We start from the raw sequence: 26,759 nt of genomic DNA, 5'->3' as shown, positions 1-26,759 counted from the left end.
TGCTCCCCTCAGCAGTGTATTTCATCAAGTCTGCCTGTTCTGTTCCCCTCTTTGGTGAAATTCTCTCAACCTCCCTCACGTCTGACTATACACAGTGCTTGTATAAATAAATAAATGAATAAATAAATAAATAAATAAATAAATAAATAAATAGATAGATAAATCTTTTAAAAAATATAAATAAATAAATTCCTGTTACTAATAGGAATGCAGAAGCCTTGGTTGAAACAATGTTAAATTACACAGTGTCCTATTTATTATTAATCAGAGCTTCATAGTTCAGAAATTTCGCAGGAAGTTGCTTTCATGAGTCAAGTAAATCCCCAAATTATGGGGACCTTAGAAGTCAGCCAGTCCACTCCTGTCCTTTGACAGGTGAGAAAATGGAGGCTGAGGCTGGTGAAGACACATCACAGGTCATGATAGGTCCTAGATTGTAGCTGATTCCTTCTCGGGTCACTCTCCCCAGCCACGGTCATTTAAGAGCTGAAACATTTGTGCCGTAGCCTCAGTTCATAGACTTTATCTTGCCAAAGACACTTCTTAGGAGAAATGTATGTAAGAATAAAATGCCTACTGGTTCTTTGATTATCCTTTCTAACTCTAATGTCACTCAATTTGTGGTAAAAACTGACAAATTGATAAGCTACATAAATCAATTTTCTTTCAAGAGCCTAGAGTAAGCTCAATCATTTTGTAACACAGAAGCTGCATGTTGTCACAGATTCCAAATGAACTAAGCTTTGCCTTTAGCAGGCTGGCCTCAAGAGGAAATACCAATGGAAGAAATAGGATTACACAGAACAAACACTATTTCATGTAAAGTGTCCTTTTGCTTGTTTGTTTTTCTTACCAGATATCTGTATGCCCTTGGACAGAAGGTTTGGAAAAGATGGAAAAAACGTTACTTTGTTCTTGTTCAGGTCAGTATTTTTTTTTTCTGTTACATAATCATTTTAAGATAGCAATTCTCTAACTTTTGTTTATGTATTTTATATATATATATGTGTGTGTATATATATGTTCATTGTATTAGGGATTAAAACAGAGAAAGTGTAAAGATAATTCATTTTAATATAAAAGTAGTTCATCCATTATATGCTAACACAAATAACATTTTTATGTAAAATAACTATTTTCCAGACCAAAAAATTTTGTATTGTTACTTTATGTTTTTGCATATCCTTTTACTATCTGGCTTAATAGATCCAGCTGTATTTTCATATCAACTTCTGCCTTCAGTCTGTTGCAATATCAGATGAAATATAGCCTCTGGAAAACTCCACCATATACTCAAGAGAAAATGTGTGAAAAAGGCAAATGATGTCTGAATATTGTTATAAAAATTAGTTCAGACCACACAGATCACCTGCTAGTATCTTTGAGGATCTCTTGGATATTAAAATCATTCCTTGAGACCCACTGCATCATTCTGATACAGTTTATAGCTAACCCTTAATGCATTGAAATGCTCAATTTGATGTAAATGTGCCATATATACATATAATATATTTACATATAGCTCTCTTTAAGTCACTTTGTCTGGTAGATTTGTTTGTGATAGGATTCACAAAGTAAACAAATAAATGCTTTGGCTGACTTTATTTTTTTTAATCACAAATAACCATTGCTCATCAAAATACTCTTTGAGTTCAATTTACGTTAAAGAATATGGCTTTCTGTAATAGTTATTCCATTCCATGATAAATCCCAGCTTTTTTGTTTGATTGACACACACACACACACATATATTTCATATATATATGAAAAGAGAATCATTCTTGGAATTCTTAACACTAAATGGTCTGTAAAATCTTACTGTTTCCTACCTACAGGATAAGTAACTTAAATGGGCTAGATCAGAATGACACAGTGAAATGCCAAGGAAGCAACATTATCATTTTCTACCTTCCAGAAACATGGTCATCTATCAGTTGTTGGATAAAATGACTTTATTGAAGTGAAACAATGGCAGGGTAATTTTATGAAAAGTATAAAAGTTTAATCAAAAGTTGTTTTGTATATAGGTAAACACAGCCTGGTTAAATGTAACATTTTCTATTGCTATTATAACCAATATTTGGTCAACTAATTTAACAAAAGGGAAATATGAACATACCTATTAACAACCTTCCATAATAAGGCCTAAGCATTTGCTGCTGGGGTTTTGGGTGGTCTGTCCTCCAAAAATCACACCTGAAAGGCATCTTCCTTAGTTTTCAGCTTCAACTTCTTTCTGTTGGCCCAAGAACTTAAATGTGTTTAGTAATTAGTTTGCATGCAGATCTTTCTAAACAATTTTGACTTCATTCCCATCTACAGCTGTCTCAGCCACATCTAATTTAACAAGTTTGTGTTAGTGACTTTTCTTCAACAAGTCTTTCTGAAGCATTCAACTGATTTTTCATATGAACTATAGCTTCTTTTTCATAGTCATTTCATATATGGATATAGAATTTCATTTAATTCCATTAGTTCAATAGCCAATATTATTAGCATAAACAAACCCAGCTGACTCAGTGTAACTGGTGGAAATATGTACAAGAGTACATGAGAACATAACCCAGTAACCACAGATGTTCTACATGTCAGATCTATCAGTAATTATGCTTTTTTTTCCAGACCTTAATTTTAGAGCATTTTTAGGTTCACAGCAAATTTGAGGGAAAGGTACAAAGATTTCCCATATACTCTCCTCCTCCACAGATAATAGTTTCCTCCGTTATCATTATCACTCACCAGGATGGTATATTTGTGACCAAAGATGAATCTGAATGGACATGTAATTATACAAAGTCCATAGTTTATATCATGGTTCACTCTTGGAGTTGTTTATTGTATTTATTTGGACAAATATATAATGGCATTTGCCCATTATTATAATAACTAGAGTATTTACACTGCCCTAAAATCCTTTGATCTCTTCCTAATCATCCCTCCCCTGCCCTAGGTAACCAGTGAGCTTTTTACTGTCTTGATAGTGTTGCCTTCTCAGATAAGTATCTTTCACTTAATATGCATTTGAGATTCTTCCATGTTCTTTTCATGGTTTGAAAGCTCATTTCTTTTAATAATGAAAAATATTCCACTGTCTTGATTTACCATGTTTTATCCATTCACTTACTGAAGAACAGCTTGGATGCCTTCAAATATTGACAATTATGAATAGAGCTTCTGTAAACATCTTGTGTGTGTGGTTGTGTGCGTGTGGTTAAATACCAAGAAGCATGATCGCAGAATCATATTCCTTATAATTCAAGGAGAAAATTAGAGAGTATACAGTAGTCTAAAGATCAGCATAAGTGCCCGTAGGCCCTAAGAGTTCCAAATATGTTGTTTTTATGTGGATATTTAAGGCAAAAATCAGTTTAAACCATTGTAGGTAAACCCATATAATCCACAATAAAAATTCAGGAGAAATATTACCTAACCTTAATGAATACAGGTCATTCTACTTGAGGTATCATCTTAAAATTAAAGTCCTATTGAAACATTGTATCTTTTCACAAATATATGTACATACATCTTCACAAAGCCCAAATGTATTGAGATATACATGCTTGGACTCTGACAAGTTGTTGAAGTTTTAAATACAGTTGAATCTTTCTTTCAATTCCAAATGTAATGGGAAGACAAATTGAATGTACACACTTCAAAATCAAGATGGATATGTATGAGAATGACCCATTGGGAGGAACCCAGTCGTTTTATTAGTATTTTTAAAGACAGCTCTCATTCTATCGGCACACAACTCGAAGGTCTATACCTGCAGTCTGCATTACTGAAAGGTGAAGGAGTCATTTTTTCTGGGGAGGACAGGATACCCCTGCTGTGTCCGCTGCTGCCATCAGCAGAATGATGCTCTGGTGATAATGTGAATCTCATCACCACTTGTGAGTGTGTATTACATGAGTGATATAGCTGGAGATCGAGCCATCAGCCCGAGAATCAGCACTCAGAAAAATTGACTGAGAGCCAGGTTTGGCCAGCTGCGAAGTTATTGTTCAAAGTGAACACTCGAGGAGCTGCTGAGGTGAAGAGACTTTTCAGAGACTCTCAGATAAACATTTAAATCAAGTTGAACATGGTAAAATTATTTTTTAATGTGGGGTGTTTGTTTAGCTTCTAACATTAGCTTCTAACATTTAGCTTCTAACATGTTTAGTTTTGTTCCCCATTTGGATCCTGGAGCCAATATGGTTGCAGTATTAATTAGATTTTATTATTTTTTCTTTAAGATAGGTAATTTTTTTTTAAAGATTTATTTATTTATTTATACAAGCACTGGGTACAGTCAGAAGCGCGGGAGGGTGAGAGAATTCACCAGAGCCAGAGTGGGGAACAGAACAGGCAGACTGACGAAGAAATACACTGCTGAGGGGAGCAGCGGGTGCTGCAGGAGAGGTCTGCGCGCCATGTGGGACCCTCGCCCAATAGCCGGGGATCAAACCGGTGCTTCAGAGACTGCTGGCAGCTTTGCAGCCCAGCACTTAACTGCTGTGCCACCAGGGGAGGCCCAAGATAGGTAATTTTTTTAATGATGCAAATTTTGGCCCAAGTCAAATCAAAAAAAAAAAAAAAAAAAATAGAGATTTTGAAGAATGCCCTTTAGCTTGTACCAAAATTAAATGTATATGTTTCTTATTCATTTTTTCTTGTGCTCATTCAGTGTTTTAGTATTAGATTTAGAGAATGAAATAGACATTGAAATACATATTACACTTCTGTATGTTGAGTTGTAATAAAACCTTTAATATCTTTAAAACTTTCTGATTTGTTTTCTAACCAAACTGAATTATTTCTTAATCCTGTTTTCTGCTAATGCCATTATGTGCACAGGTACTGCATTTTCTATCATAAATACAAAAATTCCTGAAGCACTCACCTATTAATATAATTATCGCTCTATTTAGTCTGTTCTTAAGCAGTTACTTTGTGGCCGGCATTTCTGTAAAGCACATTTAACACATCACCTTATTCACTCCTCAGAATAAGGTATGTTTGAGGACAGGTGTGTTTACTGCATTTTACAGATAAAATTGATGTACAAAGGGGTTATTTAATTTGATAAGAATTACACACTTAGTATGTGGCAGACTCAGTCAATCCAGGTTTTCAAATTCCAGAGACTAAGCTTTTACATCCTCTGTCATAATGCTGTGATTAAATGGATGTGCACAACTACTGTTGGTGTGAAGAAAGACATAGGAATAAGCACTGTAGATCACTCATTTCATGAGATACAAAACTGTGTCATTCCCTTAAAGAAATGCCAGTGAGGGAGGGCATGGAGGCCACTGACGGCATGACATACTGAAGGCTGAAGTAGATATCTATGTTGTTTTGGCCCTGTATCAAAGTGTTCCCTGCTTGTTGTCGCTGTGTCAGAATCATGACTTGAAATTGCTGCAAACAACAGCAGGCTATCAAGACATAATGTTAATTACATATCAGCTGACTTAACACAGGATGTAAACAGTCAGCCACGCCACTGAGTGATCATACCTGCTGCAGACAGGAGAATCACTGTTAGTTAGATGCCATCGAGGTCTGTGTTAGTTGGATGGTGGTGGATGGAAACTGAACCCTTAGGTGATTATTATGTAGTCCATTTTGATCACCATCAGCTGTTGAAATACAAAGCTACATTTATATACACAAAGCATATACTATGTTATAAACCCAATGTTTAAAAATCTGCTTTAAGGGCCTCCCCAGTGGCGCAGCGGTTGAGCGCTGGGTTGTGAAGCTGCCTGCAGCCTCGGCGGCGCCGGTTCGATACCCGGCTGCTCCCCGGCCACCAGAGGAGGGTCCCACATGGCGCGCAGACCTCTCCTGCCGCCCGCTGCTGCCCTCAGCAGTGTACTTCGGTCCTTCTGCCTGCTGTGCTCCCCGCTCTGGCTCTGGTGAATTCTCTCACCCTCCCGCGCTTCTGACTGTACCCAGTGCATGTATAAACAAAACAAACAAACAAACAAATAAATAAATAAAACATGCCTCTATTAAAAAAAAAAAAAAATCTGCTTTAAACTTAGAGGTGACTGCCCCCACCAGTGACTCAGAGAGATCCACTGCAGCAGACTCTTGTCACATACTGGAGAATTCTGCTGCTGCAGGAAATTACATGGCCTATAGGACATTAACTGATGTTTGAGTGTAGTGATGTAGAACAAAGAAATACACTGCTGTCATATCAAGAAAGTCATGGGATATGGTTCCTTAAATATGTTTTAAATGGATTTAAAGTTCACAACCCATGACATGTTTAAGGTAGAACAAAATCAAGCTATACAGAAATATTTATGGTAGAAAAATAAGGCCCCTGTGGATACCCCTACCAGCATTGCCAACTTTCCATTCTACTTTCCTCAAAGTAGCCAGGCAACCATTGTTAATAGTGTAGCCTTGTAAACTTGTGTCACACATGCATCCATCATGGATTTTTTTTTTAATTTATTTTTGAGTAGGAGAACTGGGCTTTAGGCGGGGGTGAGAGGATTCACCAGAGACAGAGTGGGGAGCAAAACAGGTGAATACACTGAAATACTGCTAAGGGGAGCAGCAGGCAAGACAGGAGAGGTCAGCTCCCTGGCTGGGGGATCGAACTCAGGCCATGGTGGTGATAGAGCTGAGACTAAAAACTAGGCCGCCAGGGGGGCCCCATCATGGAATTATTCTTTATATTTTTGTTCTGTGAATTGTTTTGAACCCCTTTAAAAATATATCAGAAATAAGTTGCCATCCACGTAAATAATTAAAAATCTACTCTTAAATGGGTGATTAGACTCCACAGTATAGATTAATATAATTTATCTGACAGTTTCCCCTTTTTGGACACTTAAGTTGTTCTTTAAAAAAAAAAAATCAGGGCCTCCCCGGTGGCACAGTGGTTGAGCTCTGGGTTGCGAAGCTGCCCGCCGCCTCTGCGGCGCCGGTTTGATCCCTGGCTGCTCCCCGGCCACCGGAGGAGAGTCCCACATGGCGCGCAGACCTCTCCTGCCGCCCGCTGCTCCCCTCAGCAGTGTACTTCGGTCTTCTGCCTGCTTTGTTCCCTGCTCTGGCGCTGGTGAATTCTCTCACCCTCCCGTGCTTCTGACTGTACCCAGTGCTTGTATAAACAAACCATCAAACAAACAAATAAATAAATAAAACATGCCTCTATTAAATAAATAAATAAATAAATAAATAAAAATCAGCAGACATGGTAGAATAAATATACGAACAGTTCCTTTACATTAATCTTTTGTGTATATGGGAATATTTTTATAGAAAAGAAAGGCATGGGTATCTATAATAAGAAGTTTTTGATGTTTTGGGAGTGTTTAAGTCATCACAATAACTTTAGTGTGTTTTTTTCAATTAAGTTACTTCTTATAGTGAGTAAATAGTCATTAATGAGTCAAGTTGTATTATTTTGTAGGGCTTATTTGCAACAAAATACCAGAGGAAAAGGTATTTTTAAATTTAAGGTTTTGTTTTTAAGATAACTTTTGCTTTGTGATAACTTGGTTTCCACAGAAAATAATTTTTTAAGAGAATGGCCAGATTAATTTATACAATTTACTCATATGCATTAATACACTTAGTATATTTAATCTTTATCTGTGAAGTACATTAAGATGATCAAGACTAAAATTATAAAAGAAAGTGGAATGAGAATAGGGATTTGATGAGGAGAATCTCCTGTGGCTCAGACAATGTTCTTGCAGAATGTCCTCTCTTTTACACATACTGTCTTCCCTTAAAATCTTTGTTGTTACATTTATACTTAAATTCCGGGGAAGTATGATTCCTCTTATTTTATAATTCGTGTCTCCATGACAGATTAAAAGAACCTATGAATGAGAACTGTTTTATGATAGTGTGAAGTCTGAATTAAATTTTATTTGGCTTAATGCTTTTGAAAAATTTATTTTACAAAACTGCATTTTAAAATGGTATGTGTGTATCTTTACACACACATATGTATTCATACACATATGCATGTCTCTATATACATATATTGTGTTCCTGCCACATAGTAAAGATTCGGTAAATATGTTAGATAAGTCATCTATCGTTTAATTTGGGTTTCTTCTCACACCTCTGTATGGAACATAAAATTGACTTCTTTTTGAGCATATTTAAACCAAGGCTTGGTCATTTTTGAGCCCTCTTTTTTCATTACCCCAAGTCAGTCAGAAAATTCTATTCATTCTATAGCCAAAACAGTGCCCTACTAACTTCCCATTTTCATCATCTTGTTATCACTGTAATCTCCAGGGCACTCTGACACTAGCTTCCTAGTTTTGTTTTTTTTTTCTGCTTCCTCTTTCTGCCATTTGCATTTCCAGAATAATCTATCTGAACCATAACTCCCATTTTACCAATTTTCTGCTTATATCTTTCCAATGAGTTCCCATTGTATTTAGGATAACCCTTGACCATGACCCATGTATTCTGGCTCCTACTGCCTCTTGGATGAGTCCTTCCCTGTCACTGAGCAGCACTTTGACGTGTCATGTTCTGCCCTCAGATTTTTCAGTGCTGAGAATTAGAATTGGTACCCCTAGTCACCTATTGCCCAAGGTACCTCAAATTTAAATCTATAGCAGAGGTTTATCGTTTAAGTGCAATGTCTGTGTTCATATGCCACTGAACTAAGTCCCCAACCTTTCTTCCACCCAGATGTTGTTTAACTATCTCTAAGCCCCTCTATAGAAATTCTGAATTTTCTTCTGTTTTCACTTTCCCCGTGATACTCGTTCTTTAGGAAATCAGGTCAAATGTCACCTTCTCAAATGGGTCTTGTATGCCTACCCAAACTAAAATACACCCAACTCCATCCCTAGCTCATTACTCCGTTCTGTATTTTTCAGAGCATTTATCTCTAATCAAAATGATCTACTTATATACTTCTTATCTCTTCATCCCTTGTGGCATATATGTGCCATGAAAATAAGCACCTTCTCTTTCTTATAAGCTACTGTGAATATATGCAAATCATTGTGAGCTTTCAAGACTGCCTTTCTCTACTATACCAATTGCTAATTTTTGTCAAAAATTTTTTTACTGAGGCATCTTTGGTTTACAGTGCTGTATATGACTGAGAGGTAACCATGCCATCCCCACCGCTGAGACACCCCACACTCCTCCATCATAGTTTGCTGGGCCTTTCCACACCTTACTCTGCCTTTGCCCCTCCCCCCCAGGTTGTGACAGTTAATAAATAGATCGTCCCCTCGAGTCCACCACATCTTGAAGATATATTCATTTTCCGTGATTAAATTTAGCTCTGGGTTATTTTATTTTTAATAACTTTAGCAGCACCTTTGGCCTCTGCCAAGAAGGTTTCCAGCTAAGGATATTTTAAACCTTAATCTTTACTGAAATTAGATGGTGGCAGTTGCTAAGCTGCCAGCTGTTAACATGATTCCTGCAGAAGGACAGCAGCATACAGACCTGAATGCTGTGGTCTCTAGAAACTCGGCAGCACATACATGTGTGGACATGGACAGGTGTTGAACAGGTTGGCAATTGAGAATAAACGGGAGCTTTCCCACACCAGATGCAGACTGTAGGCCCCACAACTTATGTTGCCCTGTCAAAGATGAGGATACCCAAAACCTGATTTAATGCTGTCAAGTTAAAATCTATCTATATCCCCCCAACTCTCAACAAATCCATTCTCTATGAAGTTATTAAGAGTAGATTGAGTCAAGGATATAAATGTTTATTATTATAACTTTCCACTGAAAGGATTTTCAATTGCAATATAATATATAAGCCCTGTTCAATAATATGCAAGTAAGATTATGAACAAAAATAAATGCTAGATCATAATACGTCAGACCACCTGTTTCTATCTAATTCCCTAGTGTATAACAGCACCAAGTGAGGACTGCAAAATTGCCTCCAGATGGGAGCAGGTGAACCCCAAAACCCCATCCCTGTAGATTGTCTTTCAGCAGCATATTTTAACTATTGGTGCCAACCCATACTGACATTCTTTCAGAGGGCCTCTTCTCCACATTACTCTTTTTTTTTTTTTTAAAGGGTAAAGAACTGCTTTTTCTTTTTAAAATTTATTTATTTATTTATTTATACAAGCACCAGGTACAGTCAGAAGCGCGGGAGGGTGAGCGAATTCACCAGAGCCAGAGCAGGGAGCAGAGCAGGCAGAAGGACCGAAGTACACTGCTGAGGGGAGCAGCGGGCCGCAGGAGAGGTCTGCGCGCCATGCGGGACCCTCCTCCAGGGCCGGGGAGCAACTGGGGATCAAACCTGCGCGGCAGAGGCCGCCGGCAGCTTTGCAGCCCAGCGCTCAACCGCTGCGCCACCGCCACCGGGGAGGCCCCACATTACTCTTAATATGGACACTGGCTTGCAATTGAGGTGTTAATACTATCAGAAGGATTCACTTCTTGCATTGCAGTTTCATTGTGGGGGTTGCTTCAGGAATGTGACTTACATGACCTTGCAAAAGAGCTGGGTAAAATGAAAGCTCCTGGGGCTACTCTAGGAAGCAAAACAGCACGAATTCCACCCCTATTTTATGGAAATAGAACCAGGACTCAGTGAGTCCACAGGATAGTATCCCTAGTTAATTGTGTCTGAAGTCAATGTCTTCGAAAGCCAAACTGCACTTTTTTCAGTTTTTGGCTGGGTCAGATTTCCTAATTGTCAGTGACAGCTTTGTTAGTCGTTGGTATTTTGTTACTCTTCCATCTGTACTCATCGTGAAAACTTTAGGCCCAATTACTTATGAGATTCTGGACTTGTTGGGTGATTTTTGAGATATTAAATACAATATTAAAAGAAGTGCAAATTAAATAAGTGATACTTTATCATTCAAATGGCCATGACTCTAGAAAGTCATGATTTCCTCTGAAGCTGGAGGTATTTTTGTTCTGGGCTTTGTTTTACAAATTCCTCTAAAGATCTTTAAATTGATACTTAAAAATGTTATATAATTAGTATGTGGGACTTTGTACTAAGTTATTGTCCTTAAGAGAATGAGCTGCTTTTCAGAATAAATAAAATATGTTTTTGTTTACCACTCACTACATCCCCCAGCAAAACCCTACCAACATACCTTTCTACATAAGGAAACAAAAACCTTCTTCAAAAATTAAAGCCTGTGGAAGCCACTGGATTTCATCTGTAAGTCTAAGCATAGGCAGTTGAAAAAAGGAAATTTATTGACAGTATAAGATGAAGAAGGAAAAGAAAAAGGGAAAGTGGAAAGTTAAATGTAGCAAGATCCACAGGTGTCCTTACTTTTCCCAAACAAGGCTTTATGATTTCCCCAAATAGAAATAATCTCATTAAAAGATAATTCATATTTCTTTAAAAAAAACTCAAACTCTGAAAATAAACTTTAGTATGAAATCATCTATTAAAATGACCTATTAAAATTGTTAATTGCATCCCCCAGTATTAACCCCTCTGACTATTTCAGTATGTGTCCTTCTATTCATAGGTATATATAAAATATACTGAAGCTCATACTATTATCCATTTCTGTTTTAACCTGTTCTATATATGCTCTAATAAACGAGAAATAATTTCATGCAGGAAAAAAATCTATTGCTTCTTTTTAATAGCTGATTAGCATCCTAGGTGTGGGCATCCCTTGATATATTTAACCAAACCACTCTTGGTTTCTCCAGTTTTTCCTTATATGCATTTCTGCACACTGCACATGCATCTTTCAGTACTTGTCTATTAATTTATTTGGGATAAGTCCTTAGAAGAAGATTTATAGTTATCAAAGGGAACAGGTAGTAACCCATACAACTTTTAGCACTCGAGTTCTCTAGAGAGGCCAGCAAGCTGCAAACTAGGGCAGGTCATGATAGTCTTACGGCAGAATTTGTTCTTCACATGACCTCAGTTTTTGTTTTTAAGTCCCTCACCTGCTTGTGTGAGACACCCCCAAATCCATTATTGAGGGTAATCTCCTCTAGGCACAATTGATGGCAAATGTTTCACCACATCTACCAAATACCTGCACAGTGCCACCTAGATCCACACATGACTATGTAACAGTCCTGTGGCTCAGCCAGGTGGACACATGCACTAACCATCACAGCACCTACTGTCAGGTGGCTTCCCAGCAATCCCGTTTCAACCCCATCACATCTTCAAGGGACATTTCCTCAAGCCGTCCCAACTCTGTCAGCAGCTTTTTTTCATTTTTGCCAATCTCATATCATTTCTAATGATCTGTTACAGTCATGTTAATTTTTATTTCATTTAAAAAGTTATTAAGGAGTTCATTAAGCCCAAAGAATAACTTTCATAAAAATCTAGGAATTTTACTTTTTGGCAGAACTGTTGGGAACATGGTCTTTCTCAATTTTAAAAATGACAGTAACATTTACATCACTACCTCAAACCTTCTCTTTGATTTTGCCTTTGTTTTCTTCATGGCACCTCTCGAGAGGACCATATCTTAATTTTAATGTAGTTCATGTAATCACTTTTTTATTTCTGAATCAGCTCCTTTTTGGGTCCTTATTAAGTAACTTTGGCTATTGAAATGTATTCTTAGGAATCCTTTGTTGTGTTTCATGATTAAAAGTAGAAAAGGAAGTAATTCACATTAACCAAACTGTTCTCCGTGGAATCATATTATAGGATATTTTGTAATTTAGATATTCGTTCACCAAACATTCTTATCTCCTGCTAGAAACAACATCTCCCCATCTCCATTTTTGGGGAACTTCTGAGAGTCTGTCCCTTGTAGCATTCAATATCCATTGCCACGGATGTGAGCTCTTGACCCAAATGTGGGTAATGTCAGTGCCTCTGTCCTTAGTCATAGTGATTATTGTAAATAAAACCTTGGGCCTCCCCAGTGGCGCAGTGGTTGAGCACTGGGTTGTGAAGTTGCCTGCAGCCTCTGCAGCACCAGTTCGATCCCCAGCCGCCGGGTGAGGGTCCCAAATGGCGCGCAGACCTCTCCTGCCGCCCACTGCTCCCCTCAGCTGTGTATTTCATTGATCTGCTTGTTCTGTTCCCTGCTCTGGCTCTGGTGAATTCTCTCACCCTCCTGTGCTTCCGACTGTACCCAGTGCTTGTATAAATAAATAAATAAATAAATAAATAAATAAATAAATAAATAAATAAATAAATAAAGCCTTATGGCCCAAGCTGAGACAATGGAGAAGGTAACTGCAGTCGTTGGCAGCCATCATTTTAACCCAGGAGACTTCAGCACAGAAAATGAAGCCAGCTCAAGATGGAGCTGTTGAGCGCTGGGTTGCAAAGCTGCCCGCAGCCTCTGCAGCGCAGGTTCAATCCCCGGCTGCTGGACGAGGGTCCCACATGGTGTGCAGACCTCTCCTGCTGCCCGCTGCTCCCCTCAGCAGTGTATTTCGTCAATCTGCCTGTTCTGCTCCCCGCTCTGGCTCTGGTGAATTCTCTCACCCTCCTGCACTTCTGACTGTACCCAGTGCTTGTATAAAATAAATAAATAAATCTTAAAAAAAAAAAAAGAAAAAGATGGAAGCTGCATGAATGGAGAGATCTCAGCGTGGCTCTTGGCTGTGTTCATTAGAAGTTGCCTATACTTAGTCTGTCATGGACCTTCCTGTGGATTTGGTTGTGTGTTCATGTCTTATGGATTGGTACTGTGTCATAGACACTTCCCTAAGTTATTTTATATCCCCAAAGTGTATTAACCTCTTTTTTACTTTGGTTAAAAGTCTTGAAATAAAGTATGCTTACAAAAGTGGTTTTGTGATTACCTAAGTTTCAGATTACTCCTAATAAATTTCACTCTTATAAATTCACAGCATATGTTAGCCTGGTAAAGGCCATTAGAAAATCTATAGTTAAAAAAAAGCCTCTTTGTAGAATAATCATAGAATCAAGATTCATAGACTCTTGACCAGCAGATCACTGATTTGGGAAATGTTGGGTCATAGGCATGGAAGTCTTAATTGCAAGCAGACAAAAGAAAGATGCTTTAATCTCAGAGCTAGGAAAATGCTAGCATTTAATCTCTGTCTATACAAATCAAATTTTTTTTAAAAATTGGACAAAGTTGTCTCTTGAAAAAAAAACAAGGTAAATTTTATGCAACCAATCTGCAAACTTTTTTTTCATGCAGGTTAGTCAGTACACCTTTGCTATGTGCAGTTACAGAGAAAAAAAGTCTGAACCACAAGAATTAATGCAACTTGAAGGATACACTGTGGATTATACAGATCCTCACCCAGGTAATTCTGCATTGAAATGTTGTTCCATACATGCATTTATGTATGTGTAAAATCCTCATAAATGTCCGTGTCAGTTCCACATTTCAAACCCTATTCTATGAATAGGGTGCCTATTTAAGAAATATAGGGGGAATAAAAATATAAATCTTACTCATGTTCACTAGCTGATTATTTGCAAAGACCAAAAAAATACCTTCTCTATGAAGGAATTTGGAAAAGGCAAAATTGCATAAAATTAAAAAGCCATTTTTGCCTAGCCTGCATTTTGCTCTGCTAAAGTCATATATTTCTTCTTCTGATAAAATGAGACATGTGTCAACAGATTAGACTTCTTTCACTGGCACGAGTGTCAGACCGTATCTGTGGGGCTGTGTGTCCATGTCTTATAGAACGGTTGTGTGTCACAGATGTTTCCCTAAGCTATTTTTAAATTTTCAAAGTTGTATTGAAGTTTCAGCCTACGTTATTGTTTCCCTTCAATTCTTAAGTCGTGTGTTTGATCGTCAATTAAAAATTATAGAAAGCATTGAGCTGCTAATTTCAAATCAATTGATTTGAGATCATTTAATGAATGAGATTAAAATCTACTGATTTTGTTTTTACAATGTCTGTGTTCCACAGGCCTTCAAGGTGGTCAGATGTTTTTCAATGCTGTTAAAGAAGGAGACACCGTAATATTTGCCAGTGATGACGAGCAGGATAGAATATTATGGGTTCAAGCCATGTACAGGGCCACAGGTCAATCATATAAACCCATTCCTGCAATTCAGACCCAGAAGCTGAATCCTAAAGGGGGATCTCTCCATGCAGATGCTCAGCTTTGTAAGTTTCAAAAAATAATTTGATTATCAATTAATAATCTAAATGAGATATAAAATTACCTGAGACAAATTGGTTCGGTGTTATAGTTTACATCATTAACTGCTTCCTAATTGAATAAAAAATAGTTTGTGTTAATAGTCAGAAAAATCAGTTATTTAATTTTTCACACAAATTTGTAGTAAATGGTGTATGTGGTTTCCAGCTATGAATCTGCCAAGTTTGGACTATCTCCGGAAATCTCATTTTGCTTTGTATGCATGTCTCCCCAAGCACAGAAATTCTCTGTCTTATTGATTCTTTCGTTAGAGTGTCTCAAGAAGAAACTGATGGATATACTATGCTCAGTGAATGTTTGTTAGGTGGTTGGTTTTGTGCAGAAGTAGCTTTTGGAGAGTTTTGCCTTCCAACATCGTGTGTATTTTGATAAACATACATTGTTAGGATATTTTTAAATTTTAATTTACTTCATCAATAGGACATAAAAGTCCTCTATCCTTTGACAGAGGCATCCTGATTCTATTCTTTTGATATTATATTTTTGGAAAATGCTATATTTAGAGTCTATACTTTTATAAATTATAATCAGTAGAGATAACATGTAAGTTTTGGAGGTTAGCCATCTTAATAGGAATATAATTTCTCACAGTCAAATAGAGCAAAGAACATAATGAAAAAAAGGTAAATTATTTTCCAGCCATTGATGAACATGGATTTCTTGCATCTAAACAATGACTGATACTACAACATTGAATATTATATTTTGTGTATCAAAATTCCATGTGACTATTTTGGTAAACATTTAGTAAGATGTGTTTCCACATGTTGTTTGTGCCAACATTAAATTCTTCTTGACCTCTCAAATGAAAAGAGCATTTAAAGAAAATTCTGTAAAACTTCACCAAAAAAAAAATTATTTTAACTGTGTAGTTTTAACTTAGGGAACCTATATACAAATGGGCAAAGATAAAATTGGAAATGGTAGGATTCCAGAATACCAAAATTATGAAACATCACTTTCTAGAGTTTTCTTAATTACCCAAAAGGGTAATAGGGATATATTTGGCTGCAGAATAAGCCAACTCATCAAGCTAGGTTTCTTTTACTGAATACCCTAATATTCATGTCATTTTCTGTATGCTAATTTAAATCATTAAGAACTATATATTTTATTTTAATTGATAAGTGTTTAGTAATGAATTATGTAATAATGATAGAAACACTTTCAAGTATAGCTTTTATAGTCATTAACCAAATGTCCTAGCTTGTTATAGTCTGTGAAACTTTTCTGGCTGCCACAGGGAAGTTCAAATTGTGATTTCTCATTCAGCGGCCTTTTATTCTCAAGATTCTTCTCCAAGGGAGTAACATCTTGACATGCATTATTTTTTCCTCCTACTTTTCATGTATCAAATAACTACTCACTTTTCTTTTCAGATACCCTTCAGGATTATATCTGAGCATCTTTTTAAAAAGGCACTTTCAGCAAAATAATTAAAGATTCTAGTCGCCTTTGTGTTTTGGTTTTTGAAATATATGCATTTAAAAATCACTATCTTCACCCTACAGTAGCGTCCGTCCATTTCTTCTGTTAACTCTGTGGACTCCAACTGTCATATAATTATTCTACATATGTTATAAACCCCATACTGCATTGCTATTGTCATTATTACCTTAAACAGTCAATTAACTTTTAAAGAAACTCAAATAATAGGAGAAAATGTTACCTACTTTCTGATGCACTTCTGTTTTCAGCACATTCCACTCTTGTGCAGGTATTTCACTTCCTCTTTAAGGACGTCCTTTGACTTGACTTGTAGTGTGGGTCTGATGGTGATGAATTCTTTCAGGTTTTTTATATATGAGTCTTTTTTTTAATTTATTTATATTTCTTTAATTGAGGTAATATTGGGATACCCCCACAGGTAATGCCAGCATAGCTCCCCCAATTCCACCACCATATGAATGAGTGACATTTATTATTCTTTAGTTGCCTGTCTCTCAGGAATCACTCATTTATATTACCTGATAACCAGTATTTTGAGGATTTTTAAATATATATTAAAAATATATATTAATATATATTATACATAAACTAATATATATATTAGCTTTATATATTTACCCTGAACTCTTAGTTGTTTCAGGTAGGAGGTTAAATCTCTTTTCCATTACACGATCCTGATCAGAAGCAGAATAATTTTTTGTGAAGCTGGAGGAAAATTTCTGTACCTCGGCACTCTTAACATTTGGGGCCAGTAATTCTGTATTTCAGGGGTTAGTGAGAAGGGGTTGTTAGCATCACCCCTGCTTCTACTCACTAGTAGTACCCTCCCTGCTGTGTGGCAATCAAAAATATCTCTAGACATTGCCAGTTTCTTAAGAGGCAGGGTTGAAGATGGGAAGAATTACCCCCATTTGAGAACCACTAACTTACAGTGACTTAAAATTATATTTATGAAAATGTCACTCATTCATCTGTGGTCCAGTGTTTTTTCTTAATAACCAGAGTTCAAAGGGTGTCTCAGGAGCATGCTGAGCTCATGGAGAACTGTCTTACACGTAATGACAAGACCAGTCGTTGGGAACCACTGGCCTCTATGATTAAGGCTCTGATGAGATAATACAGAATTCATCAATGAAGAACCTAAATAATGGCTTCAGATAGCTTTGTAATCTCTTTCTATTTATATATCAGTCTGTGTTCAAGGTGGTGTTCCTCAGCCTAAGTGAATGAATTGTATAGCCCCTTGATCAACTTGCCCTAAAAAGTTATTGACAAGGATTTTCTTATATTCAAGTCTGTTGGTAAAGTTTTGCATCAGTGCAGACCCTACTATCTTAGTTTTCTTTATAAAGAGAAAGAAAAAGAAGGAAGAAAAATGTGTTTCTACCTCATCTGAATAAGGATACTGACCATGACCTTTATCCGAGATGCCTCTGGACTGTTCTGCAGAGTAGTTGCTCTCTTGGTTGATACCTTGCTGCCTTCCTTGTTTCCATAACATCCCTCTTTCTTCTTTCTTGGTCATCCCTTGAAAGAAGAACTTTCAGAATCACTAGTAGAAACTGAGAAGATAACGTGATATTAATATGAGTAGTTATAGAAATGAGTTTCAAACCCATTAAAATATATTTTGATTTTCTTTTCTTTGCTGACCTATAGCTGGCAAGGGTAAGTATTTTTATGATTTTTTTTTTTACTTCAGTGTATCAGAATTTTCATCGTGATCTGATTTTTCAGTATCAGTCACCTACTTTCTAAGCAAACCCAGAATAATTAGGTTAATTTTACCATTTATGAAACAAAAAATGTCTGTTTAACAACAGAAAAGTAGAAACCACTTACTATCTTACTTTTGTTTGGGCATAGAAGGTAATATTATAATTTGGGCATATTTTAATGAAGATATTATAATAGCATGCAAAAATGCACAATAATATTGAATAGAGATTGCCAAGCTTTATATATATGTACATATATATATATGATATGGTGTTTTACTGTGTAAAAAAATCCAATAAAAATATAGGCAGAATTGGGCCTCCCTGATGGCGCAGCAAATTGGCACAGCGCTGTGAAGCTGTCCACAGCCTCTGCAGCGTGTATTCAAATCCCAGCCGGCCAGGGAGATGCCCACATGACATGGCAGACCTCTCCCGTCTCACCCACTGCTTCCCTCAGCAGTGCTTTTGGTCCGTCTGCCTGTTCTGCTCCCTGCTCTGTCTCTGGTGAATCCTCTCACCCTACCATGCCTCTGGCCTATACCCCAGCTCTGGTATAAATAAATAAATCTAAATATATATATATAGAGAGAGAGGCAGAATTAAACCTTAAATATTCACTGTGGATAAGTTTAACTGGAGAAACTAGTTGCTACTTCATTTCTTCTGTTTTCTGAATTTTCTTTGAATTACCAATTTTATAACTTTTAAAAAAAAGTTCATTATTAAAACTAAGCATGCTGAATCTCTAGGAATAGAAAAAAATAATAAATGTATAAAATCTAATATATTAGAAGATGACTGTATTACTTATTTTAGTAGTTAATGGTACATAATTATATATTTCTTTGATAAGTGAATCTATTCTACTTTTCTCTTTATTTGACTCTCAGGATAGAAGGAGAGGTGAAGGTCTGTGGATTATCTAACTTCTCTGCTTGAACAGTGCCTTGCATTTTGCCTGACTAACAGACACTCTTTGGTTAACCGATTCTTTAATTCTCTAGGCACCTTGCTTTTCATATTTTTATCACATATGTAACATAAAACAATACAATACTGTTGACTTCCAATAATTAATGTCAAAAATTAACCAGAAAAGTTACCTCCTTTTTATTTTTAGCCATTTTTTAAATTAACTCAGAGTATAAAGTCACATTTAATTTTGTGAACTTATTTTCCCAATAGATCTAATAAGTTTAATTCCATACTTCATCGGTAAAGTATGTCTCACTTTGCATGAAATAAGTTATTTCAAAATGTTCAATATTGATTTACTTTGTTTATGAACCTAGGTCTGTATGTGTTGATTCAAATTGTCATCACTTGAAAACATTACTAGTTTGTTATTTGCTGCAGAAAGCCAGATGTGCAAACCCATACATCCATGTTTAATTGGTTTAACAAAATCAAGCTAAGAAATTATTTGGGTCAATAGTAGAGGTGTGAACAAACTCCTAATTAATATATCTATCTGCTGTTTCTCTTTGTTTTTCAGCATAAAACATGCACACATAAAACACAAACATACCAACCAGGATGATCCCAGTAAAATTTTAAAATCTCATACTCTTCCTATAAAGCTTACATAGGTGCATTAAAAAGAGAGATTGTGTGTACTTCTCTGGAAGTCTTTTTAACTTTCTGTAAATCTTCAAGCTCCTTGAAAGTTGGAGCTGAAAGTATAATCAGGTGTGGGTTGTGCTCGATGCAGCTACGGACAAACTTCTAAACATAGGACAATTTTATTTTTTTAAGATATATTTATTTTTGCATACAAGAACTGGGGTGAAAGCCAGAGGTTCAGGTGGTGAGAAGATACACCAGAGACAGAGTGGGGAGCAGAACAGGCAGATCTACTGAAATACACTGCTGAGGGGAGCAGTGGATGAGACAGGAGAGGTCTGCCGCGCCATGTGGGTAGCTCCCTGGCCGGGGGATCAAATTCTGCTTCAGTGGCTGCAGAGCGTCACCAGGGAGGCCCCACAGGACAATTTTAAACCAACTTACTGTACTTCAAAGGGTTCATTTGCCACTTAGCTCTGCCGAGAGCTTCCCAAAGACAAGACCAGCTCCTGGCAATAGCAGCTCCCTCTTCTTAGTCCTTTACTGCTTCAGGCTCAGGCCTGGACCCAAGTGGTCTCAGAATGCTGATGAATGCTCTGCTCATCTTCACCAGGTCTACTCCCAGCACCTTCCTTCAAAATCTTTTTCCTACCTTTTCCCTTTTATATCTCCAGTTGCTCACAACAACAGGAACAGCAAAAACTGCAACCTCATTAGAATTAATTGCAAAGCAGGAGAAACATTTCAGTTAAAAACTTTTCCCCATCTCGTGTTCCAAATTCTGATTTAGATGTCTGTCTTGGAATTTGGATTCTTGAACACACCAGGCTGCCTGGGCGCCATAGAGCCCCCACTGCCAGCCCCATGGCGGGGCCTATGAGCGCCTCCTCTCATTGTTTCCTCTTAGCTATTTTCAAATCCGTGTGAATGGTTTAAACTGATACTACCAGCATATTTATTTTTTTTCCTCTTGACTTCCAATAGGCTAGTGCCCTAATGAAAAATTTAAATGTTTGGGTTCTATTCGAATAAAGAAATAGATAATTCCTTAAACCCATAACAAATAACAATCTTTCTCAATCTGGATTTTCATCCATCCACTTTTACCACACCTGGTGACATTACCACCTAAAGATGCTGGAGCTTATATATCCAACTGTTACCATAGAAACTCTCCACCATTATCCTCAATTACCATGTCCCACATCTGTGGTTAGTCCAGAGGTTAATCATCATTTATGACAGTTTCTCAGAATATTGTTTTAGCCCATATCTGCTTGGATTTTTTTTGGTAATTTTCTTATTTTGTTTCAGAGGACAAATGGAAATGAAATTTGTCATTATAAGTGAGCATTTGATTAGTGGTATGAATAATTTTCCATTTAAAATTAATCATGATTTTTGTGTTAAAATAAACATTAAAGATAATCTGGTATAACCCAATTTTTAAAGCAAATCTCCAAATCTTGGATTTCATTTGTTATTCATTAAAAGCACATTTGCCATTTGATTCATAGGAAATATCTGTGCTTCCTAAGAGTTAAATGTAAATATTATGCCAAGAGAAAACTATATGAAAATATTTTTTAATAAAAGTGAGAACTAGATACTCTTTTAATGGTTTCTGATTTTCACTTTAACCCATGAGAGAATTTTAAAGTAAAAGATTTCTTAGACAGGGGGATCCAAACTTTTGCCATTTAATTTTTATTTTTTCATAAGTTCATGGAAATCAGTGATATAATGGTTCATGGGGAAATATGTGTGCGTAAAATATTTGGAAGTGTGCTTATCAGACATAGATAGGAAGAAGACATGCTCGCTCTGTTTTGAGGATGGGATCACCCTCAGGGGGACATTTCACTTTCATTGGATCACAGCCCCAGAGAGATTATAGAGTTCTTTTTTAATAAAAACTTTAGTAGTTTGGTTTGCCTGTATGTTTCTCCGTTATCAGTATAGAGTGTGCATTTGTAGATTAAGGTGCTATCATGAATATTATTTTATCACTTATGGTAATTATTGGAAAATTAATTTTCTTTTCAAATGTATGATCCAGGCTTGCCACAATAAATATATAGTTTGTGTTTCATGATAAAAATGTTTCATAAAGTAAATTTCTGTTTGAAAATGATTTAATTGTAGAAATAAACCATAGATTCTATTTTCCCCTAGGAACTTATATATTTTACTTTGAACTGGATATTCATTGTTATAAAGTAAAAATTTGCTGCTATAGACCTTTATAGTAAAAGGAGAATTATGAAATTCTTTCCTCTGAAATGTATTATATATCCTGTTTTCAACAGATAAACCATTAATGGGTGTTATTTTTAACTTCTAGTTCTGACCTTCTCTGGTGAAAGAAATAATGAATAAAAATTCAGCAGATGTTTTATAAAAGTAGTAATTTAATTCCATAAAGGTGATACCAAAAGATGTTTTTACTCAGATAAATGGAGAAAAGAAGATTCTAAGATAAATTCTTTAAAATACAAAATAATTTTCCAATTTTATAATATACACTTCCCATTTTCAACATTCTGTCTCCTACTCATTTGATATTATTTCACATTATCATATATTTAACTAAATTACAAGACTCTCAGACATAAGAATAAAATACAAGAGAAGTTGAATTGTCTCATTTCTTAGTGCAAGAAAAGCAGTTTAGTTTTATGTTCCTCCACTAATACTAACTTGTGACATTAGTGTATGTGATCATTCAAGTAAGTAATTAGTAAATGTAAAGCAGTATAGATACTCTTTTCCCCATGAGTCATAATCTCATCTTCAATGAGCAGCCATTTATTGCTTACTTGCTACATTCACCTTTAGATATTTGTCACTGATGAGAGATAAATTAGCTTGTGTATCTCTTTCTTTAAAATGTGATTCTGAGAACCCTTCAGCTTGAATTATGTAGTTCCTCCATCTACAAATATGGCTGAAAGTTGAACTTGACATGGATCAATATGATCTGGGCTAAATATCTAAATGTGACTGATTATGTTAGCATCATGTCCACAGATCAATATTGAGTTTTATTATGAGCCTGACTCTATAATTGGGTTTAATCAATAAACTTTTGTCTCCTTTCCTTTGCAACTTTAGAACTGTACCGTATAGGTTTTAAAAACTACATTTAGCTTACATTGAGCACCCTGCTTCTTGTGATGACCAGAATGAGGTCTGTCTGTGAATTTTAAGGAATAATGGAGCTGTGGCTGCACCATTGTGAGGAAAGTCCACTTCTTTCTCCGTGACTGATGGCTTGCCCAATGCGAGCTACGTTTCTGACAGGACTAATGTAGTAACACCCCAGCACTCCTCTGGGGTGGTGTGTGGCTTTTTCTCTCTATCCTTAGTAAATAACTCACATTGAAGACTTTGACAAAACATACCATTAATGAAAGCCATCACAAAAGCTGGCCTTTTGATAAACCCGCAGGGTCTACAGGCGTTGAAAGACACAATCTGTAAAGAACAATACATTTGGGCTTTTGGTCGAAGTACCATTTGGGACATTGTGCTTTGTCTGCATATTTGTACAAACATGATGCTCCCTTTTTCATGTCTCTTAAACTTGAAGCTGGAGGGCATTCATTACCATTTCTACATTAACATTGGTCCCATTAAAAGATCCATACAAAAAAAAAGAGACTGGAAGTGATTCAGCTGGAGCTTGGTGCTCATTTCTGCCCTAGTTTGCCATTTGGAAAGCAGGCTGGTAACCATCATTGCTGGTTTGTATGAAGAGACGCAGTTTCTTTTCCAACCAGTTCTTAAGTAAATATGTATTTAAAATCCTTCAACTTTTCCTAAAATTTGAAAAGTAAAAGATTGTTTTATGATGCATAATAGAAGTAGTTTTGAATAAATATTGAATTTCCTCATTTCAAATAATTTGTGGATATTTCCTGTCATTTTTCCTGAAGCTTTAAAAATCAAGGGCCATCATGCATGCCAGAAATGTATATGTTATAACATATATAATATGTAAGCTTATATGGTAGAATGCATTATTACTTCAGTTGAAAACAAGTCTTCTGTTATCATGGGGCACCCATTTTGTGTTCTTCAGAAATTGCATTTGCCTCTATTAAACCAGAAAAATAAATGTATTGTACTTGCTTTTCTAAATTTACAGATGCAGACCGTTTTCAGAAACATGGTGTGGAAGAGTTTATCTCTGCAAATCCTTGCAAACTTGACCACGCCTTCCTTTTCAGAATACTCCAGAGGCAGACTTTGGATCACAGACTGAATGATTCCTATTCTTGCTTGGTGAGTACAGAGTACAGTTTGTCTATCTAGTCCCCTAGAGGTTAGAAGGAAAGGTTTTTAAAAGTGAGAAGTGCTTGTTATGGGGCGAAATGTTATTCCTGACTTATTTCATAACTGTAGTTGGAGTTAAGGATAAAGGATCTCAATCGATTGTGTCCCAATTTGAAAATTATACACTTGAAGACCACCGCTGTGCCACTCAATAGACAGGAGATTAGACTCAAATAGACACTGGACTCTGGTTTATCAGTCCCTCTGGAGAAGGTTGAATGAAAATAGAAGGCTTTAATGAAGATTTAAAAAAAAAAAAACCCTCTGTGATAGGATTTACTAACACCTCTACAGACATTTTAAGGTTTAAATTCTGTTCACCAAATGTTGATATTTTCTATTTCTCTCTTTTGTTCCCAGAAAGACAACCTAAGAGACAGGGATTTTAAAAAAGTGGGATAGCAATATGAGAGGTACTGTATGTAATAGAGAAAAGTTTTGGTTTCATTTATTCCTCCAAAGATCATTTGAATTCCTTTTTTTAAAAAAGTGTTAAATCATGTAGCTTAACTACTACCTGGTATGGGTTGAAACGAGCCAAAATTTAGGATGCAAAGTTTAATTTACATTTGGAAGGTGTGTTGATTAATTCCTTAGAATGTGGGCATTTAACTATAGCTTGGGAATCATAGATGCCTTTCTGTGGCTGTATATTGTCAGTGACAATTCCTCTGGAGTTCTTCTAACTAAAATATGCCTATTTCTATCACCACTCAGTCTCTTGGTTACTGAATATGGTAGTTATGTTCTCTTTAAAGTAAGATGTCAGATAAGAGGTATCCCAGCTCTTCAGAAATATTTTCAGCTGACTGAAAGAAATGAAACAATTATTGCCATGATTACACTGATAGTTCATAATTCCTTTGTATACCATTTATTAAGTTAATCATCGTGTGATTGGATAGTTTAAACCTGATGTAGCTCAAACTTTAGTTACATGGAGAGTAAAGCAAATCATCCAAAACCTTGCCATATCTTTCCATGGACGCGCACACAGAGTGAACTTTAATAAGGGCCACTTTCCTCATGGATTGTACTCAGTGGGGTTAGTTACCAAATTGTCAGAAGTTATTTTAACTATGTGAACAACCCCAGCTGCCCCGTGGAGTCTGAGGGGAGACCCAAAGTATGACTCCAATGGCATCTAGAGGGTTGTGAGTGTGGTGTGACCCGAAATTGTCTGAATTTAAGTCATAATAAGAGGTGATTTATAGTGTGTGTCTTGAGCAGCTCACTGAACATCTCCTCACTTCAGCTTATGTATCTATAACATGGGGATCAAAATAAATGCCAGGCCTAATAGATCTAAATATTAAAGACATGTGTAGTGTGTCTAGAACAGACCCTGTAACATCTCCTTACTAAATATGCTTGTGTTCTTTTTTTCTTCTGCCTACTTTTCTTTTTGCAGTTTATCTTTCTGTATTTCTCACCATTCTTCTCTGCCCCATTTATAATGCTCCTGTCACCCTTTTCTCTTTATTTTAAGTTGGTTCATATAAATCAATATAATCCACTGAACCATTTTATAAACCGCCTCTCGCTAACTCTGTCCTCAAATGTTAGCCAAGCACTCTCTCTGCTATTTCACTTGGTCCTACTCACTCACAGACACACACCTCACTTCTAGAGAAGCAGATAACACTGCTACAAAATGTTAACTTTGTTATGTGGATTATAGAAAGACAAACAGAATGGGAATACTATCCCAGATATATAAATCCCCAAATAGTATGTGGTAGAGTTATTGAAATTTTATTTTAGTTCTTTTTAAAATACTTGTGGTAAGCAGGCCATTTCATTTTTTGTGCCTGTTCTACTGTTCTCTGTTTATTTAAGTCATACAGAGATTGAAGTTGTTTGAATGTCAACTTTGTGACTGATAATTTAGATGTGGTTTATAAATCTGACTCATCTTGAGTGCCAGTGGAGAACAGGTTGCCCCTGCCTTGTTGGGGCAATATAGACAGAATGATAGTAGGTTGCCAGCGTCTCACATGAATTCCAAGATTGATGACATTAGCTCTTTTGAAAGTAACATGAAATATGCAGCTAATTTAAAAATTGGCTGAGTCAAAACCACAATGAGTTACCACCTCATTGTCAATGGCTGTTATCAAAGTCAAGAAAAAAATAAGTGTTGGCAAGATATGAAGTAAAAGGAATACTGACTGTAAATTGGTGCAACCAGCATGGAAAACAGTGTAGTGATTCCTACAAAAAAAAAAAAAATGGGAAACTGAACTACTCTATGATCTAGTAATTCCACTTCTGGGTATTTATTTGAAGACTATGAAAATACTAATTTTAAAAAATAACTGTACCCCATGTTCATTACAGCACTATTCACAATAGCCAAGGTATGGAAACAAGGCAAGTACCCAGTGATAGATGATGTTATAAAGAAAATATAGTGTGTACACACACACACACACAAACAGAGAGAGAAAGTGAGAGAGAGAGAGAGCGAGCATGAGAGAGAGAGAGAGAGCATGAGCGAGAGAGGAATACTACTCAGTCATAAAAAAGATGAAATCTTACTATTTGTTACAACATGGGTAGAACTTGAGGGGATTATAGTAAGTGAAATAAGTCAGTAGAAGA

The 26,759-nt window shown here is 36.3% G+C and overlaps 1 protein-coding gene across 15 annotated transcripts in view; it reads left to right on the top strand.

Moving 5' to 3' along the window:
* The window catches only part of CADPS2 (calcium dependent secretion activator 2), a gene marked incomplete at both ends in the record, with an annotated part of 405,485 nt that overhangs the window by 258,710 nt on the left and 120,016 nt on the right, over nt 1-26,759 (top strand). For 14 of the 15 annotated variants that reach the window (XM_084229256.1, XM_084229258.1, XM_084229260.1 and 11 more), the window contains 4 exons: nt 857-923; nt 14,099-14,207; nt 14,829-15,029; nt 23,968-24,104. In XM_084229256.1, coding sequence (XP_084085382.1) covers nt 857-923; nt 14,099-14,207; nt 14,829-15,029; nt 23,968-24,104 — 514 coding nt within the window. The remainder of the gene's footprint in view (nt 1-856; nt 924-14,098; nt 14,208-14,828; nt 15,030-23,967; nt 24,105-26,759) is intronic. The other variant, XM_084229261.1, reaches the window with a different exon arrangement.

The sequence above is a fragment of the Talpa europaea genome, assembly GCF_964194135.1.
Source record: "Talpa europaea genome assembly, chromosome: 3".
NCBI classification, from domain to species: Eukaryota; Metazoa; Chordata; class Mammalia; order Eulipotyphla; family Talpidae; genus Talpa; species Talpa europaea.
The sequence above is the reverse complement of the archived record's forward strand: the minus strand, read 5'-3'. Positions and strand labels throughout refer to the sequence as shown.